Source organism: Carassius gibelio, chromosome A23 (genome assembly GCF_023724105.1).
Source record: "Carassius gibelio isolate Cgi1373 ecotype wild population from Czech Republic chromosome A23, carGib1.2-hapl.c, whole genome shotgun sequence".
In the NCBI taxonomy this organism is placed as follows: Eukaryota; Metazoa; Chordata; class Actinopteri; order Cypriniformes; family Cyprinidae; genus Carassius; species Carassius gibelio.
The window spans coordinates 21,707,954-21,729,472 of record NC_068393.1 but is presented as its reverse complement, the minus strand read 5'-3'; the positions used below and the strand labels follow the sequence as shown (position 1 = coordinate 21,729,472).

The 21,519-nt window shown below is 35.5% G+C and overlaps 1 protein-coding gene and 1 pseudogene across 2 annotated transcripts; both read left to right on the top strand.

Annotated features, from left to right (window-relative positions):
- The first annotated feature begins 1,115 nt into the window (after positions 1-1,115).
- Positions 1,116-7,799, top strand: LOC127944776 (cytochrome P450 2J4). Of its 2 annotated transcripts, none has more exons than XM_052541021.1 (10): positions 1,116-1,256; positions 2,773-2,975; positions 3,056-3,218; positions 3,338-3,487; positions 4,250-4,410; positions 4,610-4,786; positions 5,956-6,094; positions 6,186-6,373; positions 6,449-6,590; positions 6,663-7,799. In XM_052541021.1, the coding sequence occupies exons 2-10, from the start codon at positions 2,778-2,780 to the stop codon at positions 6,848-6,850; spliced, it is 1,506 nt and encodes a 501-aa protein (XP_052396981.1). In that variant the 5' UTR covers positions 1,116-1,256; positions 2,773-2,777; the 3' UTR covers positions 6,851-7,799. The 2 variants fall into 2 exon arrangements, with proteins under 2 accessions (XP_052396981.1, XP_052396983.1); XM_052541023.1 differs by having other exon boundaries at positions 1,181-1,256; positions 2,745-2,975.
- Positions 7,800-11,761: 3,962 nt separating this feature from the next.
- Positions 11,762-18,105, top strand: LOC127944777 (cytochrome P450 2J4-like; annotated as a pseudogene).
- Positions 18,106-21,519: the final 3,414 nt, after the last annotated feature.

The window sequence follows — 21,519 nt, the reverse complement described above, 5'->3', positions numbered from 1 at the left end:
TTTCAAAGAAAGATCACACAAAAGTTTAATCAAAAGCAAGGCTTTTGGAACGACTAGACATTATATACTCTTGAGTTTACCGATGCAGACCCTGATTTCCAGGTAAGAGGATGTGTCCAGGTGAGCAGCTCGCTCGTATGGAGCTCTTCCTCTTCTTCACATCTCTGATTCAGTGTTGCACCTTCCTGCCTCTTGAAGGACGAATGTTGAGTCTGAAAGGAACTATAGGTGTTCAACTGTTCAAAAGTTTGGGGTCTGGAAACGGGTATGTCGCATTTGTTTTTCCCTGTCTTTTGTTCTCCTTTGGCTCTTCCCCCTCCTCATGCCAATGCTTCCCATTTAAGTTGTTATTATCATTTAAAAATATTTAATACATCTTGATTTTCTTGTTTGTGGTCTCAGACAAGTGCTCTTTTTAATCCTTAATATTGTTGCGTCCACTTGAAACCCATAGATGTGTGTAGGATGTAACAACTGATTTTATTTTTCAACTGAATTTTTTGATAAACATTATGCATGTGTTAGAATTATGAAATTTAGTATTGTCTTTTTCTGTTACGTCTGCCTGTTCCTGATTTTCCTTATATGGTTTTGTTGCTGTTCTGTTTAAGGTCATTAGTTAGTTTGCTCGTTAGTCATCATTAGGTAACTCCCATCACCTTTTTGGCCCTCGTCAGCTGCCCTCTTTAAAGCCTCATTTCTGTTCAGTATACTGTCAGGAATTGATTATTACACGTCAGGCTGCTATCCTGCGTTATTGCGATTCATGTGGATTAAAGTTAAAGATTATACTTTGGATTATTTTTGTCTTCGTCTTCCTTGGAGTTCCGTAACAGCATGGTTTTACTGCGACTCAATTTATTGTGTCCTTGCTGAATAAAGCATTAACTTAAAGAAATTATTTACGTAACATTGCTCAGATTTGCAATGCATTATCTAGAGACTTTCATGACAAAAGTTATCAAAGAACCATGTGTAGCAGTCAATAATTCTTTCAAGCATGATAAATCAGTCAGTAGTTTATTAGGACCAGGACAATTTAAGAACTAAATTATATATATAAATATATAAATATATATATATATAAAAGTTTTTTTCTGGACGGGCCGTAACCGGACACCCCGTGACGTCATCACAACACTTTTTCATAACACCACGTTTCATAACAGCATTCCGACGCCTGCCGTTTTTGTATGAGCAGCCGTACATTTATATTTCCACGACAGTTCATTGTTTGATCAATAAACGGCGTTCTCGTAAGTATTTTTATCTTGACCGACATCTATGCACTGTAGCGATCGTTTGCCATTAATGATGCTGCTCCTGTTAGTTGTGTTTGTTTAGTAACTCCGGAGAGTCCGACTTTTACTTAACATCAACTTAAGTTGTATTTTGTCAGATTCCCTGTCATACTTTACTAACGTTACCTCCCATTAAAACAGATGGAAGCATAATTCGATAATGAAAAGTGCTAAATTAACTATCAGGTTTAGCTTTCAGCGTGATATTGATAAGGTGTGAAGCTTTATTGACATGTAGACCTACCCAACCCTATACCTAGCCTTACAGTAGGATAAATACATTGTTGGTAGATCAGTATTATTATTTGTCAGAACACCGGAGGCAAAAGTCACTTTTAGCCGCTGATAATGATAAAAGTTATTAAAGAATAAGTTCCAGAATGAATATTCTGTTATCATTTACTCACCTTCCACTTGTCCCAAACATGTAAGAGTTTCTTTCTTTCTTCTGTGAAACACAAAAGAAGAATTTTTGAAAAAAATGTTAGTATCCGAACTACTATGGAAGTCAATGGTTTAATATAACAGTTTAATAAATAAAATAATTTTAATGTGTTATATATTTTAGAAGCATGTCTGTCTTGTTCCAATGCAGATATTAAAGCAACACTCCAAGCAACACACAATTTTGATGAATGAATTTCCATATTAATAAAAAATAAAACTTGATAATAAAATTAAGTAATCCATATGAATAAAAAACTAATTAAAGTGATAGTTCACCCAAAAAAAAAAAAAGCTTTTTGTAATGTTTATTTGATATTTGTCTAATTTAATACAATAATGCACATTAATTATTGTTTGGGGGTGATTTCTCAGCTACATTTGATGAATAAATTGTGATTCATTGCAACATTATCTAATTAATTAGATAAAAAAAAATGTATCACTTGACAGCCCTTTTATTTATATATATATATATATATATATATATATATATATATAAATTCGTTTTAATTAATATTTTTCCTTTTTCATTGTCATTTTCGTTTTAGTATTTTAGTAAGTTTTAGTAACTGTTTTACTATTAATTGCCTCCCTTTTTTAGTTGTTTATAAACATTTATTGATAGTTTTAATAAATGAAACTATATAAGTGTACACGTACTGTTTGGGGTTGGTAAGATGTCTGTATTAAGGTTTTTAAAAAAACTCTCTTCTGCTCACTAATGCTGCATATATTTCTGAAAAATACAGTAATAAAGTGAAACACTATTACAATTTCAAATAACAATAATAATAATGTTTTGTATTGGCATAGATTTTAAAATGTAATTTATTCCTGTGATACAAATCTGAATTTTCATCATCATTCCTCGAGTCTTCAGTGTCACATGATCCTTCCGAAATCATTCTAATATGATGATTTGCTCAAGAAACATTTCTTATTACTATCAACATTGAAAACATTTGAGCTGCTTTATATGTGTGCTGTCTTTTTAAGCTGTGAAAAAACCCGTGTCTTGTCTCAGTAAGCATGGCGTCAGTGCTGTCACAGCTAATGGGGCAGTGGATGGATGTTCAGGGTCTCCTGATATTTCTGTGTGTGCTTCTGCTGGTGAAACACCTGCGAGATGTTCTTACAAACAACATGCCACCAGGACCTTTCCCTCTGCCTTTGATTGGAAATTTACTGAATGTAGGCTTTAGTGATCCAATGGGCTCCTTTCAGAGGGTAATTCACATCCTGTATGGCAAAAACAAATATGTCTAATGATTTTGTGTGAATGTATAATGTGTACGGATCATGTTTAGATTGCTGAGAGGTATGGAGATGTGAGCACATTGTATCTGGGAAACAAACCGTGCATCCTGCTCACTGGATACGAGAGTTTCAAAGAGGCGTTTGTGGAGCAGGCGGACATTTTCCCAGACCGGCCGTACTTCCCTGTGAATGACAGGATAAGTAAAGGGAAAGGTACAGATGCAGAAAGAGCTATATTGCAGCAATCAGATTCAATTCTGGCAAAATCATAAACATAACATGTCATTTTCATTGTAAATTGATCTTTTGCCCACTTCATTCTGCTCATGTAGGTCTGTTTATGTCCAGTGGGCACATGTGGCGTCATCAGAGGCGTTTTGCTCTGGCAACACTTAAATACTTTGGTGTGGGGAAGAAAACTCTAGAAAACTTCATCCTGCAGGAGTGTCGCTTTCTCTGTGACTCTATACAGACTGAACGAGGTCAGAGAGCAACATTTTAGCACCAAACATCCTTTCTTCTCCTTCTCAAACAAGATTTGTTGTCATTCTTTTACCAAAACTCCAGAAAATCTAAATAAAATGACAATGAAATGTGTCAAAACCAGAATACAGTTTTCATAATCTTTTCATATCTTGAAGGGATAAATGTTTGTACTGTCGTGTACAGGCCACCGTCTGCAAGTGCAAGTGTCTTTTGAAGGTCATACTGTACATCTAGGAAACCACACCAGAGCTCATCTTTCCTAATTAAATGTTTATGCATTTATTTATTTATTTATTTAAATAAACAGAACATTTCAGTATTTTAATGTTTGAATAATGATAAATAAACAAAAAGTGTAGTGATCATAAAATGAATAAAAACGCAATAATGTAATAATAATTATTAAAATAAAAAACGTAATCTTAAATAAATTAATAAGTAATAATTTAAGAATAATAAATGAACAAAAAACAAAATGTAATGACGATAAATAAATGAATAAATAAGTAATTTATTAGTAGTAAATAAAAATTAAAATGTAATCATCTTTAATTAATGAATAAACAATAATTGAATAATAAAAAATATATGAAAATGTTATAATAAATAAAGAAAATATATAAACAATTTAGTAGTGAAAAATAAGTGTGTACAAATCTGCAATAATTTTTTGAGCAAATATATGGCAGCATTTGAATAAAAGCATATTTCCGTCTTAACATCGTTTTTATTTTTTATTTTTTTTCTTGTTTTTCTAGGTTTGCCCTTCGACCCTCAGCATTTTGTGACCGATGCAGTGGCTAATATAATCTGTGGGTTGGTGTTTGGTCACAGGTTTGAGTATGATGACCATAAATTTCATCTGATGCAGAAGTATTTAGATGACTTATTACAGCTTCCCATCTCAAACTGGGGTCGGGTACGAAATCAGCCTGCTATCACAAGACTAATAAATAAAAAAACTAACTAAAAAGTTAAATAAAACTAGTTAAACTGAAATGAATTTGGCTTTATTGACCAGTGCTTTGCTAAAACATCAGTTTCATTCATGTAACTATAGTTATTAAAAGCACTGCATTGTTTGAACATATGTTTGTCCTTTATTTGTCTCTTTCCAGTTGTATAATCAGTTTCCCACCCTCATGTCGATGCTGCCAGGAAAACATCAGACGGCATTCGCCAGCATACCTAAGCTTCAGCCCTTCCTGCAGGAGGAAATCAGAAAACACAAGGAAGATAGAGACCCGTCCAACCCCAGAGACTACATCGACTGTTATCTGGAGGAGATTGAGAAGGTAGCGTTGTCCTAAGATGCCCTTGTGTACTTATATTTCTTTAAGAATATACCCATTATTGGTAGTCTAGTCGGGATTTGGGACATGCGTTAGCATATCCCATGTAAATATTCATGTCTGTCCTAGAGAGAAAGATGCTTTTTTTCCCCCTGTAATGGTGTAGTTACAGCATTCATATGTGGCTTAGTGGAACATAACTAGCAGAAACCTAGTTTGGTCACTATTTCCAAATTCTGCTTTTTTTTCATCTTCAAAACACAATTTGAGATATTTTGGATGAAAACCAGGATGCTTTTTACAGAGATGTGGAGAGAAACAGAGGAGACGGATTGTTGAATAAAGTCGTTATTTTTGTTTTCTTTGTGTACAAGAAGTACTCTCGTCATTTCATAATGTTACGGTTGAACACTGATGGCAGATGGACTATTCTGACGACGTCTTCCATACTTTTCTGGACTTTGACCGCGTAACTTACTTGGCAGTCTATGGGACAGTAAAAAGCCTCCCGGTTTTCATCCCAAAAATCTTAAATTGTGTTCCGAAGGCAAACAAAGCTTTTACGTAGCTTGCGCATTAATCATTGGCCAATATATCTTGTGTACCCCTACTTTTACGGTTTTAGAACGACATGGGAGTAAGTGATTAATGACAAATTTTTCATTTTTCATTTTGGGGTGGAGTATCCCTTTAAAACATCACCACTCGTTTACGAGAGTAACATTACATGCGCGTGTGTAGCTGCCAACACAGGAGCCGACTGTACATAAAACAATCTTCATAAACATGTCTGAAGATTTTGACCGAAATTTCTAGAATATACCAAAAAATCCTGGAAAGTCCAAAATTTCTGGAATATTTCCTACAGAAAACGCTGTACTTATTGAAAAAACTAGTTCGTTATTTACCCTTGTAAGATCACCATTTACGTTTAGCTGTGTTTTTTGTAACCCCAAAAATCCACTCAAAACACTTTCTCGTCAGATATTTGCAGATCTAGTCGTAGGTGACCTATTTTGATCTAAAAAAAGTTCATTTTTAAAGAAAGGTGAAAAGTTTGCATCTATGTATGTATATATATATATTTCTTTATATTTTGAAATGTTCAGATATATCTGAAAATTACGTTTTTTTCTGTATGTGAATTGTTTCCTGTATTTCATCCATTCCAGTGTAAGGACATTGAGGCGGAGTTCACTGAGGAAAACCTGATGTTTTGTGTGGTGGATCTGTTTGGAGCAGGAACAGAAACCACCGCTAACACACTCCGATGGGCTTTACTCTTCATGGTCAAGTACCCAGAAGTACAAGGTGGGAATGTCAGTCAATCAAACATGTCACTTCTGTTGGTTGTCTTTAAAAAACTGCTGTCAGCATGTTCTTGTTGGATATTTTCTGTCAGAGAAAGTCCAGTCTGAGATTGATCAGGTGATTGGACAGACACGCCAACCAATGATGGATGACCGGACGAATCTACCGTACACCTACGCAGTGATCCATGAAATTCAGAGGTTCGCTAACATTGTTACCTTTACGCCTCCCAGAGTGGCCAACAAGGACACAACAGTAGGAGGACGTCTCATCCCGAAGGTCATTTTATTTTTGTATTATGTACCATACAGCATTTACGTGAATGAATCTATAACTTCTGTTTGATTGTTACAGGGTGTGTTAGTGTTGCCGTTGCTTAAGTCGATCCTGCAGGATAAGAATGAGTACAGCACCCCCCATGAATTCAATCCTGCTCACTTTCTGGATGAAAATGGCAAATTTTTGAAGAAAGACAGTTTCATCCCTTTTTCAATAGGTAGGTCATGTCCATACAGCTGTAGTACGGTGAGTTTACTCTGAGTTTACTGATGCAGACCCTGATTTCCAGGTAAGAGGATGTGTCCAGGTGAGCAGCTCGCTCGTATGGAGCTCTTCCTCTTCTTCACGTCTCTGATGCAGTGTTTCACCTTCCTGCCTCTTGAAGGACGAATGTTGAGTCTGAAAGGAACTATAGGCGTCTTGGCTTGTCCTGAACCCTTCCAGATACGTGCTGTGCCTCGACAGTGTAGATTCTAATCACTCAAAATTTAGCTCTGCTCCAGAATCATGTTCAAACACCAGTGTTCATTATATAGCTTTACAGTCACTTTGAATAAAATAACCCACCCCCCCCAAAAGATTCTTTCCTCTTACAGAATTTTTGCAGGAAATTTGACAATGTCATTTAGAGCCACTCCTAACAATTTAGGATTTTAATTAATCAGAATGTTTTGCAGACAAACTAAATCTTTTGCATATCGATCACTGATCCTCTAAACTCAAACGTTCTTAGAGATTATGATTAAGGAAATTGACATTTATCTTAATTCTATTTTGTACAGTCTTTGGATATTAAGCAAAAACACTCTAAATTTAATCAATATTAAATGTATGGCTTTAGCAGACGCTTTTATCCAAATGAACTTACAGTGCATTCAGGCTATCAATTTTTACCTATCATGTGTTCCCAGGGAATCCATCCCCCAATCTTGGGCTTGATAGTGCAATGCTCTACCAATTGAGCTACAGGAACACTATCAAGACCAACTCAAAGACAACATAACAATACTTAATAAATATATATATATCTGTTACGTCCCATGTTTGAGATATCACGTGATATACATGTGCTACACTGAGTTATCAATTGTGTCTAGAACACTAGTTTAGTGACCTGTGCCACTGTTTGTATTTTTCGTTTTGTTAGTAAGAGTAGTTTATTGGGGGCGTCTTGGACGCTGAAGATCTTTTGTTTTTTGTCTCTTTTGTAAATTTAGTCAGTTTATATATTGTTCAGATTTTTTCTAGTAAGATTGGTTTTTGGTTTTACTTCTTTCTTTGATTTGGCACGGTCTAGTTCTTTTCTCTTTACCCTTGTTTCTTTTGTGAACCTTTTTCTTTGGTTTGCCAAAATGGTGTATATAATGACTTTGAGGTGTCGTTGTCATATTGATTCTCATTGTAATAAACTATCATCTTTCTTAAACTAGATTTGTTTGTGTGTGTGTGTGTGTGTGTGTGTGTGTGTTTGTGTGTGAGGTCAGGTGTTCCAGTACGTGTTCAATGTTTTAGTGTTGCACGCCTTATTTCCTCTAAAAGACTAAAAAGGGTTTGTAACATATCTCAGATTTTTTAATGAATAAAATATTAATTACATTCAATAGACATGACTAAGAAGCATATCTGGACGATATTGTAAGTTCTGACTGGAGTAGTCATTTGGATCAAGGGATTGTCAGCAGGCATTTGATAATGCAATGGCTCTGTTGATGAATGTTTTGACAGCCCCAAATTTTCAGACTCTGTTAGGGGCCAGTCGTGGCCTAATAGGGCGCAATCGTAGCCTTGTTAGGGGGCAGTTGTGACCTAATTAGGGGACAGTGGTGGCCCAATGGTTAGAGAGTTGAAGGATGATGAAAGAGACATTGAACATCCAGTCTTTTCTCAAAGAAGTTTAATTACCATCAAAGAGAATCTACTAAGCGTTGAGCTTGATTTTGGCAATTTGTTTTTTTTTGGAGTAGTGGCCATTCGATTAACTGACCACAATCCTTGAGTGTTTTTTACAGCAGAGTACAGCATCCCTTTTTGTGAGTAGGTATATTGTCTTTATTCTATAATATTACTAAACTGACAGTACGTTTACAGGCCCACACAACTCATAAGTATCTTCACAGGATGATAATACTGCAGTTCTGTGGCTCATGAATATTAACTAGGTTACATGACGTTCTAGGAAGGGCCCATGATCATTAAATAAGATCAGTTCACAAGTAATTGTCTGATTACCACTCTGTGACTTTTGACAAAACCAACAAACCATTGAAAGTCAAGTAAACATTGGCAGCGATCTAGGCCATTACCTCTGCATATGTCTCTGGTGATGAACAAACACTTGGGCATAAAAATTCATCACTGACAGAACGAGGTGAAGGGTGTAATTTCACTTCTTGGTGCTAATGGCTTTTTCAGACACAGACCCCACAGTGAGACCTCAATGTATTTTCTGACATGGTGCATGATCTCTGAAAATGTGAAATTGGCTTTGAGTTTAAAGCAATAAAAAATACAATTTGTTAAGAATTCACTCCGCTTCAGGCCATAGATGCAGATGAGTTTGGTTATTCATGAGAACAGATTTGGAGAAAATTAGCATTACATCACTTGCTCACCAATGGATCCTCTGCAGTGAATGGGTGCCGTCAGAGTGAGAGTCCAAACAGCTGATAAAAGCATCACATTAATCCACAAGTAATCCACAGCACTCCAGTCCATCATTTAATGTTTAATGAAGCAAGAAAACAAAAAAACACGCATGTTTGTAAGAAACAAACCCATTATCAAGAAATTATAACTTTAAGATGTCACTTCTGGTCAAAGTAAATGGTGCTTGATGTGTGCATATTTTTCTCCTTATTCACATGAGAAGACTTTTTCACTGGAGAAAGCTATATTATGGATAGAGAAGATGCATTTGTTATAAACGAAGCTTTTCAGGATCAATACATTTCACAAGACATTAATTGATAGACTGGAGTTGTGTGAATTACTTTTAGATTTTTGTGTTGTATTTAACAGCTGTTTAGACTCTCATTCTGATGGCACCCATTCACTAGTATCCATTGGTGAGCAAGAGATGCAATGCTAAATTTCTCCAAACATATTTCGGTACCTGATGGCGAGTTAATATTGAGCAAATTAAAAATTTAGGTTGAACTATTCCTTTAAGAACTGATGGTGCACATTTCTAATGTAATGGTCTATTTTGTTTTCAATAAGTATTGCATTGTTGCTAATATAAAATAATCCAAGATGCTTAAATGTGGCTTAATTATGTTGATGGCATGTATCGCTTATAGTTCTTAATATATCATCAAATTTGTTTTTGATCATAAAATCTGACCTTGTGCAGTGGCCACATCAACAGATATGTTTTGCTTTGTCAACTACTTTAGTTTTGGGAATAAAACTCTGGAAAACTTCATCCTGAAGTAGTTGCTTTCTCTGTGACTCTCTACAGACTGAATAAGGTTAATGAGCATCAGAAGACTTATTTACAGTGTTGGGGGTAACGCATTACAAGTCACGCAAATTACGTAATCAGAATACCGTACTTTTTTCAAGTTAAAGTAACGCATTACTTTTTAATTTACAAGAAAATATCTAAGTTACTTTTTTCATTCACTGTTTTTCAGAATTCATTGATTATATAAAATCAGTGGATAATATAATAAAACATAATAACAGTGAAGGTTGATTTAACTTTTAACTATATAGTTATCTGCATGTCTCATCCATGAGTATGCAATGATGGAGAACAAGCTTTTGGGGGTGTTGTAGATCCCCAAAGATCAGAAAAAAGTCTTACAGATTTGGAACAACATGGGTGAGTAAATTATGACAGATTTTTGATTTTTGGGTGGACTGTCCCTTTCAGTGGACTAAACAAAAACATCTGTTGAGCTAGTAGCACCACCTAGTGGATAAGATGATTACAGAAAAAAAAAACAGTTTCAAATGGTCACAATGTTTTGGCAATATTACACATTTACTTTAAGAGTGTCTTCAAAAAGTGATTTGTTGAAAATAAATAAAAAAGAAAGCCTGTACAAATAATTTAATTCAAATTTTTAATTATGCATTTTAATCTGAAATTGCTGCCAGTTTCAATACATTTACTGTAGCTATTTTAACATATTAAACCTGAAAATTAAAGTATTACCCACTTATTTTCTACCCATGCAAAATAAATGTTGTTACTTCATTACACTAAGATGAAAGGAAACACTGGGATTTTTTTAAACACTCAGGCATTAGTGTAATTATCACAGTAGGCCTATGTTTCTGTTTATATATACTGTATATATATATATATATATATATATATATATATATATATATATATATATATATATATATATATTTTTTTTTTTTTTTTTTTTTTTTGAATAATAGAATTAGAATAGAGAGTGCAAAAGTTAGAGCATCAAATAATACTACTATTTGATGCATTTTTTTTGATTCATATAGTGTGATATAATGAAAATAAGAGGTGTAGATTACTAATCTAACAACACTGACCACACATCTGCTGTTCCACCTCAAACCAAAGTTGAGATCTCATGACTGTGGAGGTCATTGCAATACAATCAACACTTTGTGAAAGCAGTCTGAGATTATGTATAATTTCAGACATGTTGCTTGGCCATCAGAACATGGCTAGTCTGTTACCATTAAGTATTGTTGTGCTGATGCAATTTACGCAAATGGTATTAAATGGCCTAATCTGTAAAGAAAACATTCATTACACTATCAGTATCCATGTTCTTTGCCATAAACGTGACCCATATATTAAATGTTGATGTTGCTGATGTTGAATGAATAACTTGTGATATGTAAATATTTCTAAATTCCGTGAGAATCGTTAGAACGGTCTGCTGTTATTGTAGTAGCTAGGCCTAACCAACGCGACTTCTTGTCTGGAGCGTCAGATTGCCATCAGGAAATGTGAAAACCAGAACCATTCGAAAAAAAACCCAAACATTTTTGTTGTGTGAATTTAAATTTGTGATATGTAAATATTCATTAATTCCGCGGGAAATGTTCGAGCCCGAGGTCTGTTGTTTTACAGTAGGATAACCAACGCGACTTCTTTATTGGCGTCAATGTCGTCAGGTGAAAATTAGAAAAATATGTTTTTTTATATATATAAAAAGCTATTTTTTTAAGAGTTCTCATCTTTATTTCTTTTTATTGATGAATTGGTTGAACATTATAATAAACTTTAACAATTTAGTTAACATATAAAAGTCCGTTAAAAAAATTCAAGCTCACCTCAGACGTCATAGATCACACGTGTATACCAAAACGAATCAAAGTAGCGAAGCGATTTGGCGCTTAAAAGTGAATTGTGTTGATTGAGAAGCTTTGGTTCAGTAAAATCCGAAGAAGAAGAAGAAGAAGAAGAAGAAGAGAAGAAGCTTTGGCGTTGTTAATATTTCTGGGTATCAGACACTGCAGAGCATCTACAATGCATATGCACTAAATTGCCATGTTTTCTTCAGGTTTACTGATGAAATTCGGACACAAAAAAGTCTGGTTTGAACTCTGGGTAAGTAGCACAACATTTCCCCTTCATTTAATATTTTGCATTTCCTTTGCAATAGCATATTGTGGAGTATAAAACAATACAACACTTTTAAACATTAGTGGTTATGCCCAGCCAATGTGTATATATTACTAGTTAATGAGCCTAAACTCGAATTAAAGGTTGTGAAATGCTAGTGAAAAATATTAAAGTGTGTTTTACAGAACAATTGAGAAGTGCATGCTGCATTTGAACACAGATGATTTCTATCTGATTTATTGACATTCAGACATGTGTGGTCACAGATGAATTGTGAATTGTCTAAACTGTGTATATAAGTACTCTTTCTGTATCCGTAAGCATGGCGTCAGTGCTGTCACAGCTGATGGGGCAGTGGATGAATGTTCAGGGTCTCCTGATATTTCTCTGTCTTCTTCTGCTGGTGAAACACCTGCGAGATGTTCTTACAAACAACATGCCGCCAGGACCTTTCCCTCTGCCTTTGTTTGGAAATTTACTGAATATAGGCTTTAGTGATCCAATGGAATTTTTTCTGAAGGTAAGTTACATGAAGAGCAGAAATGATTTGCCTACTACAGTTGTGTACGTTACAAGATAACATCTTGGTAGACTGCTGAGAGGTATGGAGATGTGAGCATACTGTATCTGGGAAACAAACCGTGCATCCTGCTCACTGGATACGAGAGTTTCAAAGAGGCGTTTGTGGAGCAGGCGGACATCTTCACAGACCGGCCGTACTTCCCTGTGAATGACAGGATCTGTAAAGGGAAAGGTAGAGGAACACAGTACATGCACCAAAAACATCGCTATGAATAACACCATTTACACTTTAAAATGGTCATAAGTATAACATTGTTAAAACCGTTGCCAACTCAAACTGTGCATCAGTTCAGCTTTTTGTAGAACATCAAGAAACCTTTCTTAATTCTGCTTTCATTCAAGATGTTAATATGGATTCACATTTCAGACAATGTTTGTTTTGCTCCATTAATAAAATAGGTTGGACATAAGCTGTTAACTGCTCCAGTCCTGTCAGTAAAATCACCTTTTGCAGTGGCTACAATAACAAGCAACATCAATAACTATCTGTAAATTGTTACAGTGATTCTGGATTTCTAATTTGACATGAGAAATTGAATTTTCTCGTCTTTTCACAATTCGAAGCTCCCTGTATTGAAACTATGTGCTTTAAAATGTTTCACTTAGAAATGCTTGGAAGACACCCACATTTATCAACACAACTGACCACATTTACATGCCGACATTTGGTGTTCATACACTTGGTGTAGGATCTTTAAGGTTTGTTTGACCAAATGTTTGTATGACGGATTTCAGCACAGATTGATTTGTCTCTGTCAGAGTGTAATGCAGCTTTGCAAAGCTATGCAAAAATATCAGACCCAACAGCAAATTTGCAGGCCATGAGTAATCGTTGTTACCAATTTCTTTTCTAAAAAGGGTGGTACACTTTAGTTGTCATTTTTATCCTTTTATATGTAGGTCTGATCTTCTCTAGTGGACACATGTGGCATCATCAGAGGCGTTTTGCTCTGGCAACACTTAAGTACTTTGGTGTTGGCAAGAAAACTCTAGAATATTCCATCCTGCAAGAGTGTGGCTTTGTCTGTAGTGCTTTGCAAGCCAAGCAAGGTTAGTGAGCACCAATTCTGCTTCACTTCATCCATCTCAGCAGGCTATGAGTTCATAATGCGCTCTACAGGCAATGATTTGAAAGTAGTACAAAGTAGATTGCAGCCTTAACTATTCTTTCTCTCATTTGCTTTCCAAGGTTTGCCATTCAACCCTCATCACCTCTTGACCTACGCAGTGGGCAATATAATATGCAGCCTGGTTTTTTGGCTACAAGTTTGAGTATAACAACCTTCATTTTCATGAGCTGTTGCAGTATTCAGATGAAATCTTTAAGCTGCCCGTCAATATCTGGGGTCGGGTATGGGACCAAATTTACTGTAATTCTCCATTTTCACTGTAATGATAATGCATTCCCACAGTTATTGAAGGGATAGTTTACCCAAGAAAATGAAAATTTTGATATTTACTTATCCTCAAGTTTCTTTCTTCTCTTGAACACAGGATATTTTGAAGAATGTGGGTAACCAAACAGTTTCTGGGCCCCAGTGACTTCCATAGGATTTTATTTTTCCAAACTATGGATATCAATTGGACCAACAACTGTTTGGTTGCACACTTTTTAAAAATATCTAATTTATTTAACAGAAGAATTTATTTAAACTAAAATAACACTGTATTTCATAACTTTGTGTTAGTGTTCATAATACAACTGAAGAAGCAACGACAAATTTGACATCTTTCTCACTTCTGACCAAAGTAATTGATCTCTTGACATTTTTTTCCTTAATTTGGTTAAGACATAGAAACACAGTTGGTGTTTTTTCTGTTGGTGTTGAGAAAATGGGAATGCAAAAAAAAAAAAAAAAATGCATTTTGCAAAGGCATATCTTGTTTGTTTGTCCCTAAACAGTTCTATAACTCCTGTCCCGCTCTGATGTCCCTGCTGCCAGGAAAGCACCAGACTGCATTTGCCAACCTGTCCAAGCTTAAGCTCTTTTTTAAGGAGGAAGTCAGGAAGCACAAAGAGGACAGAAACCCATCCAATCCTAGAGACTACATTGACTGTTATCTGGATGAAATTGAAAAGGTATTTGATTTGAGCAGATCCTTGCAGAATGATAATGCGAACATTTTAAGCCTTTTTTTTTTTTTGTACACATGATTTGCAGCACGCTCTACTGTAGGAAGCCTTGTTTAACCCTTCTTTCTGTCAACGGTTGCATCCTATTGCTCATCTTTCCATTGTTCCCAGTGTAAGGACAGTGAGGCTGAATTCACAGAAGAAAATCTGATATACTGTGTGTTGGATCTGTTTGGAGCAGGAACAGAAAGTACTGCTAAATCTCTTTGCTGGGCTGTGCTCTACATGGCCAAGTATCCAGAAGTGCAAGGTGGGCCGCTCCACTCCTATTACTGTCTGCTTGTTAGGCAAATGTGTATATGCATGTCCACCTACTCTGCACATTTCCTTTACATAGAGAGAGTCCAGTCTGAGATTGATCAGGTGATTGGACGGACTCGTCAGCCATTGATGGAAGACAGGGCACATCTGCCGTACACCTACGCAGTGATCCATGAGATTCAGAGGTTCGCAAATGTTCTTGCTTTTATTCCACCAAGAGTTGCCAGCAAAGACACCACAGTAGCAGGATGTCTCATACCAAAGGTAAGTAGTGTTCGTGTGGTTTTGTGTGTGTGTGTGTGTATATATATATATATATATATATATATATATATATATATATATATATATATATATATATATAGGGAGAGAGAGAGAGAGAGAGATTAGAGGTGGGCATAGATAAATTAGATTAAAATGGCTCATTCGAATTCTGCCGTCGGCATTCAGAATATGGACTGCATACACACTGCAGACGGATTATGTGTGAAACAGGCGTAGCTGGGGTCAGCGGGGACCCGGTGAAGGTTGTACCAGTGGGCCCTGTTTGAAATTGTCTAATTTGTATGTTTATTTTTATTTATTTGTGCTATTTACACAATGTTTAAGTTTTTTTTTCAAGTTTGTAGGTGTCAAGGTACAGAAACTAAATAATTAAATGTAAAAAAAGCACTGGATAGTATTCAATGTAAAAATGAAATATACAATCAAACCTACATTTATTCAGACACCTTCAACATTTCTCACATTACAGTTTTGCTATATATATATATATATATATATATATATATATATTATATCAAAAAATATATCTGGTGTCTGAATAATTTTTGGTTTGACTGATAAAACTACAAAGTAGTCAAGAGCAGTAAGTGATTTTCATTTTCTTGGATTAACATTACAGCAGCCAGTAGCTAAATTAGGCGCGGTTCCTTTAAGAGACCATGAACGCATCCAGTATAATACACATCCATTCCATTTTTCCCTCAACTGTTTACTTTCACTTAAGAAATAACAGACAGTTTTTTCGAGCATAATTTCCAAGGTGGATATTTTGACATGTTTCGTATGTATTTGTCGGCACAAGAGCAAAAATAACCAAATTCGATGTTCAAGCGTTTTGATCAAAAAACTTGAAAACGCTTATTTTTAGCGTCTCGAGCACTGATCTATAATATAGAACTGGATTGCTCATGACGTCATTAAAGTGAAGCCGCCGCGCCGCCATATTGGTAATCCCTAGTGTGCGAAAACGTTCCATTGAATTAATAGGAATTTGTATGATTTTAATGAGAAAACATCACCTAACAAGTCAGGGTTTATAAATATGAAGTATCACTGTACGTTATTACAATGCGAACACCCTAGGCATGTAAACGGTTATTTTTTAAATGTCGGGAATTTCCCCTAATTATTAAAAAGCTATGTTCATTACAGTAGTGAGCATCATGAACATGATAACCATCAGACGGACACGACCTCAACACATATAACAAACTACAAAGTGTTAGTTGTGAAATCTGAATTTATTCAGAGAAATAACTGACTATATACAGTACGGATTTAAGAAATAAATACAAAGCTTTATTTCCCAGATAGTAAATTAAATGTTAATTTTTTTCATTATAGAGAAATATCAACAACATAATTGTATAATTTATTGTAATATATTAAAATCCATTTCTGATACGAATACGTTCGTTTAATAATTCCTGAATAACTTTGTTCATTAAGAAATAAGCCATTTTTGTGTTTGATCAGTTAACGTTACCTGTGTCATCAGCGCGCAGCAGACACACCCACCTACACGATTTAAATATGTCGCTTATCCTGTCCCAAAAGACCGTAAACACTGCAGATAACATCTGAAGTAAACATTACTTAATTATACATAACATAAAAACGAGTCCCGTTTGACTAATCAGCTTCAAATCCAGTTATTTTAGGACAGCGGTTTGAATGTAACTCAATGGTGCTGGTTCAGTGTCGCTGTCCGTTAGGCTGGCCTCAACCAGTCGGTTATATAAAATATCAAGGTGAAAGTCATCATAGCTTGACCCAGCTCCCAACCCAACATTGAGAATAGATTAACGGCGATATTTTTTTTTTTCGCCCGATAAGAGTCTCGCGTTAACGCAGCACGTTAACGGCGATAACGGCCCACCACTAATAGATAAATAGATATATCTATCTTTCTGTAAACCAACCTTTTAATTCTTATGTTTTGTACTATGACAGGGTGTGATGGTGCTGCCAATGCTGAAGCCAATCCTGGAGGACAAGAATGAATATTGCACTCCATATGAATTCAATCCTGCTCACTTTCTGGATGAAAATGGCAAATTTTTGAAGAGAGAAAATTTAATTCCCTTTTCAATAGGTAGGTAATGATGAGGAACTAAAACAAATATATTCACACAAACACTACACAAAAGGTTTTGTTTGGTAATTGTTTCCCATTAGGTCTCTTATGCTCCACTAAGACTGCATTTATTTCACAGTTATATTGTGAAATATTGTTACAATTTAAAATAGCTGGGGTTTTTTATTTGAATACATTTTCTGCATCTTTCCTCCAGTCTTCAGTGTCCCATGATCCTTCAGAAATCATTCTAACATGCTGATTTGCTGCTTAAAATACCTTTATTATTATTATCAATAGTTGTGCTACTTAATATTTTTGTGGAAACTGATAAAAAAAATTTTCCTACTTTGGTATCGAACAGCATTTATTTGAATAAGACCTCTTGTCACATTTATAGTTGTTTTTACTATCATTTTTGATCAATTTCATGCATTCTTGATGAATGGAAGTGTTATTTCAATGTATTAATCAACCCAAACTTTTGAATAGTAGTGTGTATATAAATGACTTAGTCTAATTTTAGCATACACCGTATACCTAATCAATCTAGTAGAGAACAGGTTTACTGATGCAGACCCTGATTTCCAGGTAAGAGGATGTGTCCAGGTGAGCAGCTCGCTTGTATGGAGCTCTTCCTCTTCTTTATCTCTCTGATGCAGCATTTTACATTCCTGCCACCTGAGGGAGAAACCCTGAGTCTCAAAAGGACAGTTGCCATTGCTTCTGCTCCTGAACCCTTCCAAATTCGTGCTATGCCTCGATAGTGCCACACGATTGCTATCTAAAATAAAATAAAAAATCTGCTCAATAAAGCACACTGCTGAAGCACAAATACAGTAAGCATTTGTTACGTTTTGCTAACATAAAACACAGTTCAATTCAAGTTTATTTGTATAGCGCTTTTTACAATACGAATCGTTACAAAGCAACTTTACAGAAAATTGTTTCTACAATATTTAGTAGTAGCTTATGGTGGTGACTGTCAGTTTGTGCACGTTTGACAGGATTTTTAGAAAAAATTAATACAAGACGTAGTCAGCCAGACGATGAACACTATTAATATTATTAATTAATAATTGTTATATGATGCAGTCACACTTGTACCAATAATTGTTAGTTCTGTTTGTTGATTCAGGGTTAGCATCCTCTAGGGTCCTCTGAGGGTCAGCATCATCTCTTCTCAGGGGTTCTGGATCCAGACTGGAGCTTGTGTAAATCCTAGTTAAAACATAGAAACAAAATAGAGACATCATTAGCATAGCTGCTGATCCAACAAACTAAAATTAGTTTAACCCAAGCTAATGAATAAAAATGCACATTTGATCAGATGCAACTACACTCACAATTTAAGAGATGCGTTATTCGAATGCTTTGCGAAAGAGATGCGTTTTTAATCTAGATTTAAACCGAGAGAGTGTGTCTGAACCCCGAACATTATCTGGAAGGCTATTCCAGAGTTTGGGAGCCAAATGTGAGAAAGCTCTACCTCCTTTAGTGGACTTTGCTATCCTAGGAACTACCAAAAGTCCAGCGTTTTGTGACCTTAGGGTGCGTGATGGGTTGTAGCGTGGTAGAAGGCTAGTTAGGTACACAGGAGCTAAACCATTTTGTTTTTTTTTTAGGTAAGTAATGATAATTTGTAACTGATACGGAACTTAATAGGTAGCCAGTGCAGAGACTGTAAAATTAGGGTAATATGATCATATTTTCTTGACCTCGTAAGGACTCTAGCTGCTGCATTTTGGACTACCTGTAGCTTGTTTATTGACGAAGCAGGACAACCACCTAGAAGTGCATTACAATAGTCCAGTCTAGAGGTCATGAATGCATGAACTAGCTTTTCTGCATCAGAAACAGATAATATGTTTCGTAGCTTGGCAATGTTTCTAAGATGGAAGAATGCAGTTTTTGTAACATTGGAAATTTGATTTTCAAAAGACAAATTGCTGTCTAATATGACACCCAGATTTCTGACTGTTGAAGAAGTAATAGTACATCCGTCTAGTTGCAAATTGTAATCTACAAGATTCTTTGTAGTGTTTTTTGGTTCAATAATTAATATCTCTGTCTTATCCGAATTTAATTGGACAAAATTATTTGTCATCCAAAACACACACAGTGTGAAAGTCATGGCAATGGCATTCTGTTTAGTTTTAATATATATACAAGGTTTATTTTCTTTGCCTGTGATGTTTGATCATATATCCTGCATAATTAATTTGGAGAATGTTAGTTGTCTGAAATTAAAGGCAGCTGATTTGCTGCACAATCAATCAGTCAGCCAGTCAAATGGTTGTTTAGGATGTAAAGCATGTTCTTGCCTTGATGGCATCCAAAAATTCTATTTTCTGCTGCTTTTGGCTTCACAGCTCAGAATAATTGTTTGTGAAGGGTTTAAGTGTTTGTATGTTGTGGTGCCACTAGCTTTGTCATGACATCGTTTCCCTATGACTGCTGTGTCATTGGTCACATGGCATTTATGACTCAGCTGGTTGGTTATAAACATCCTTTCTGGCCAGCTGAGAAACTGCCATTAAAATGAGGCAGTCAGCCTCTGCTTTATGGAGTCAGATACCTTTGTTTTAATGGACTTTTTATTTATGATTTTTTTTTTTCCCAAAATGATTCATTCATATTCTTACAACCGCTGCTCTAGTTTCACATTTACTGCACTCTGCGGTTGTCTCAGATAATGAAATAACCCTCACATAAATCATTATTTTATGTCTGTTTATTTATTTGACAATCGTCATTGTCCTGCTTATTGCAAGGCTTGAGGTCAGAGTGATACAAGAGCCTGTTTGGTGTTTAATATTGGGTCATTTTAACAGGTTGGTTGACCTTTTTATCTCCTTTATAAATAAGTAATTTTATGCAACACACTGATTGTTTTCCACTTAGTTTGACAAAATAAAATGCATCAGAATAACTGAAGTGGAATGTTTTGCTCTTTCTGGTCAGATTTTTATCTTGATACAAGTTCAGGTCCGTTTCATATGGGAAAAACGAATTAATTGATGGAAAATATCTTACTTTTCTGACTTTTGATTTTGCAATTCTGAGAAAAAAAGATCTAAACTTGTAACTGAATTTTTTTTTTATTAATTTTAAAAAAAGGAAAAAGGAAAAAAAAGCTGCATTTACCTTTCTGTGGTGGAAAAATCAATTGAAGAAATCCATTAGAATTTGTATCATTCTGAGAGAAAATAATTCTTATTGGTGAAATGTAAACTGAGAATTCCAAAATCAGAATTGTGAGAAAGTTGCACTAAAATGTACCTTTTTTTTTCATGATGGAAATATGTTTCCATACTTTGACATATATTGGGGTAAAATATAATTGTCTGGTTGATTATCTCTTGAAGATTCATTTTGAGTTTGAACCTACCTTTTCCTTGGAGCTTTTGTAGAATATTATACAGATATGGACAAATTTATTTGTGCATTTTTGTCCAGACTAGTGCTATCGGAGTACCACACTCTTTCAGAGAAGTCTTTCATCTTTCTGCAGAAATAAATCTTTCAGTCATGTTTTTCTTTTTAATGCTGTTATTTTCTATTTGAGATTTCTTAATACTTCTAGTTTCAGTTTCCAGCTTCATTAAATGGTCAAAGTCAACAAAACAGAAGAACCTGAGGACTGTAACTCACAGTCCAGCATAATCACATCTTTCTGTCAGTCAGTTGTAATGGCTGTTGATCACAGCCCGGTGTGCAGCACACACACTTCCACTTATTGACAGGGAATGAGACAAACTCTTCATCTCCACAACATCTCCAGGATCCACAGTAATCCTGCATGACGGTCTTGACCGCATGACCACGGCATGATGTCAGGTTTCTGCAAGCGTTGTGCTGACAAACCGGCTTGATGCAGCCGTACACCTGCTTTCCACACGCTCCGCTGTATCTAGTCATCCTGGACGACAACAGCCTCATGACCACAGCATGTCACACAGCTGCAAGGCTTCTTGAGAACAGGTACAGAGCACTTCACCTTGCTGCAGTCGTTTGACTTCACTCTTAAAGATGGGAAACAGCCGACTTTACAGCAGTTGTTGATGGAAGACTTAGTACAAGATATGGTGTGAACTGAAGCAATAGAAAAGAGAGATTGAGAGAGGATAAAGGGCAAGAAAAAACAAGTTTTTTGAATGCACTGATTATCTTGAGTGGAGTTGAATACTTACATGTTTTAATTCCTTTTTTCCTGATGGAGTTTGAATTATGATTTGCGT

Coding starts and splice junctions, on each gene's coding strand:
- LOC127944776 (XM_052541021.1), top strand. CDS start 2,778: ATGGCGTCAGTGCTGTCACAGCTAATGGGGCAGTGGATGGATGTTCAG. Junction 4,411..4,609: donor CCATCTCAAACTGGGGTCGG/GTACGAAATCAG, acceptor GTCTCTTTCCAG/TTGTATAATCAGTTTCCCAC. Junction 6,591..6,662: donor TTTCATCCCTTTTTCAATAG/GTAGGTCATGTC, acceptor CCTGATTTCCAG/GTAAGAGGATGTGTCCAGGT.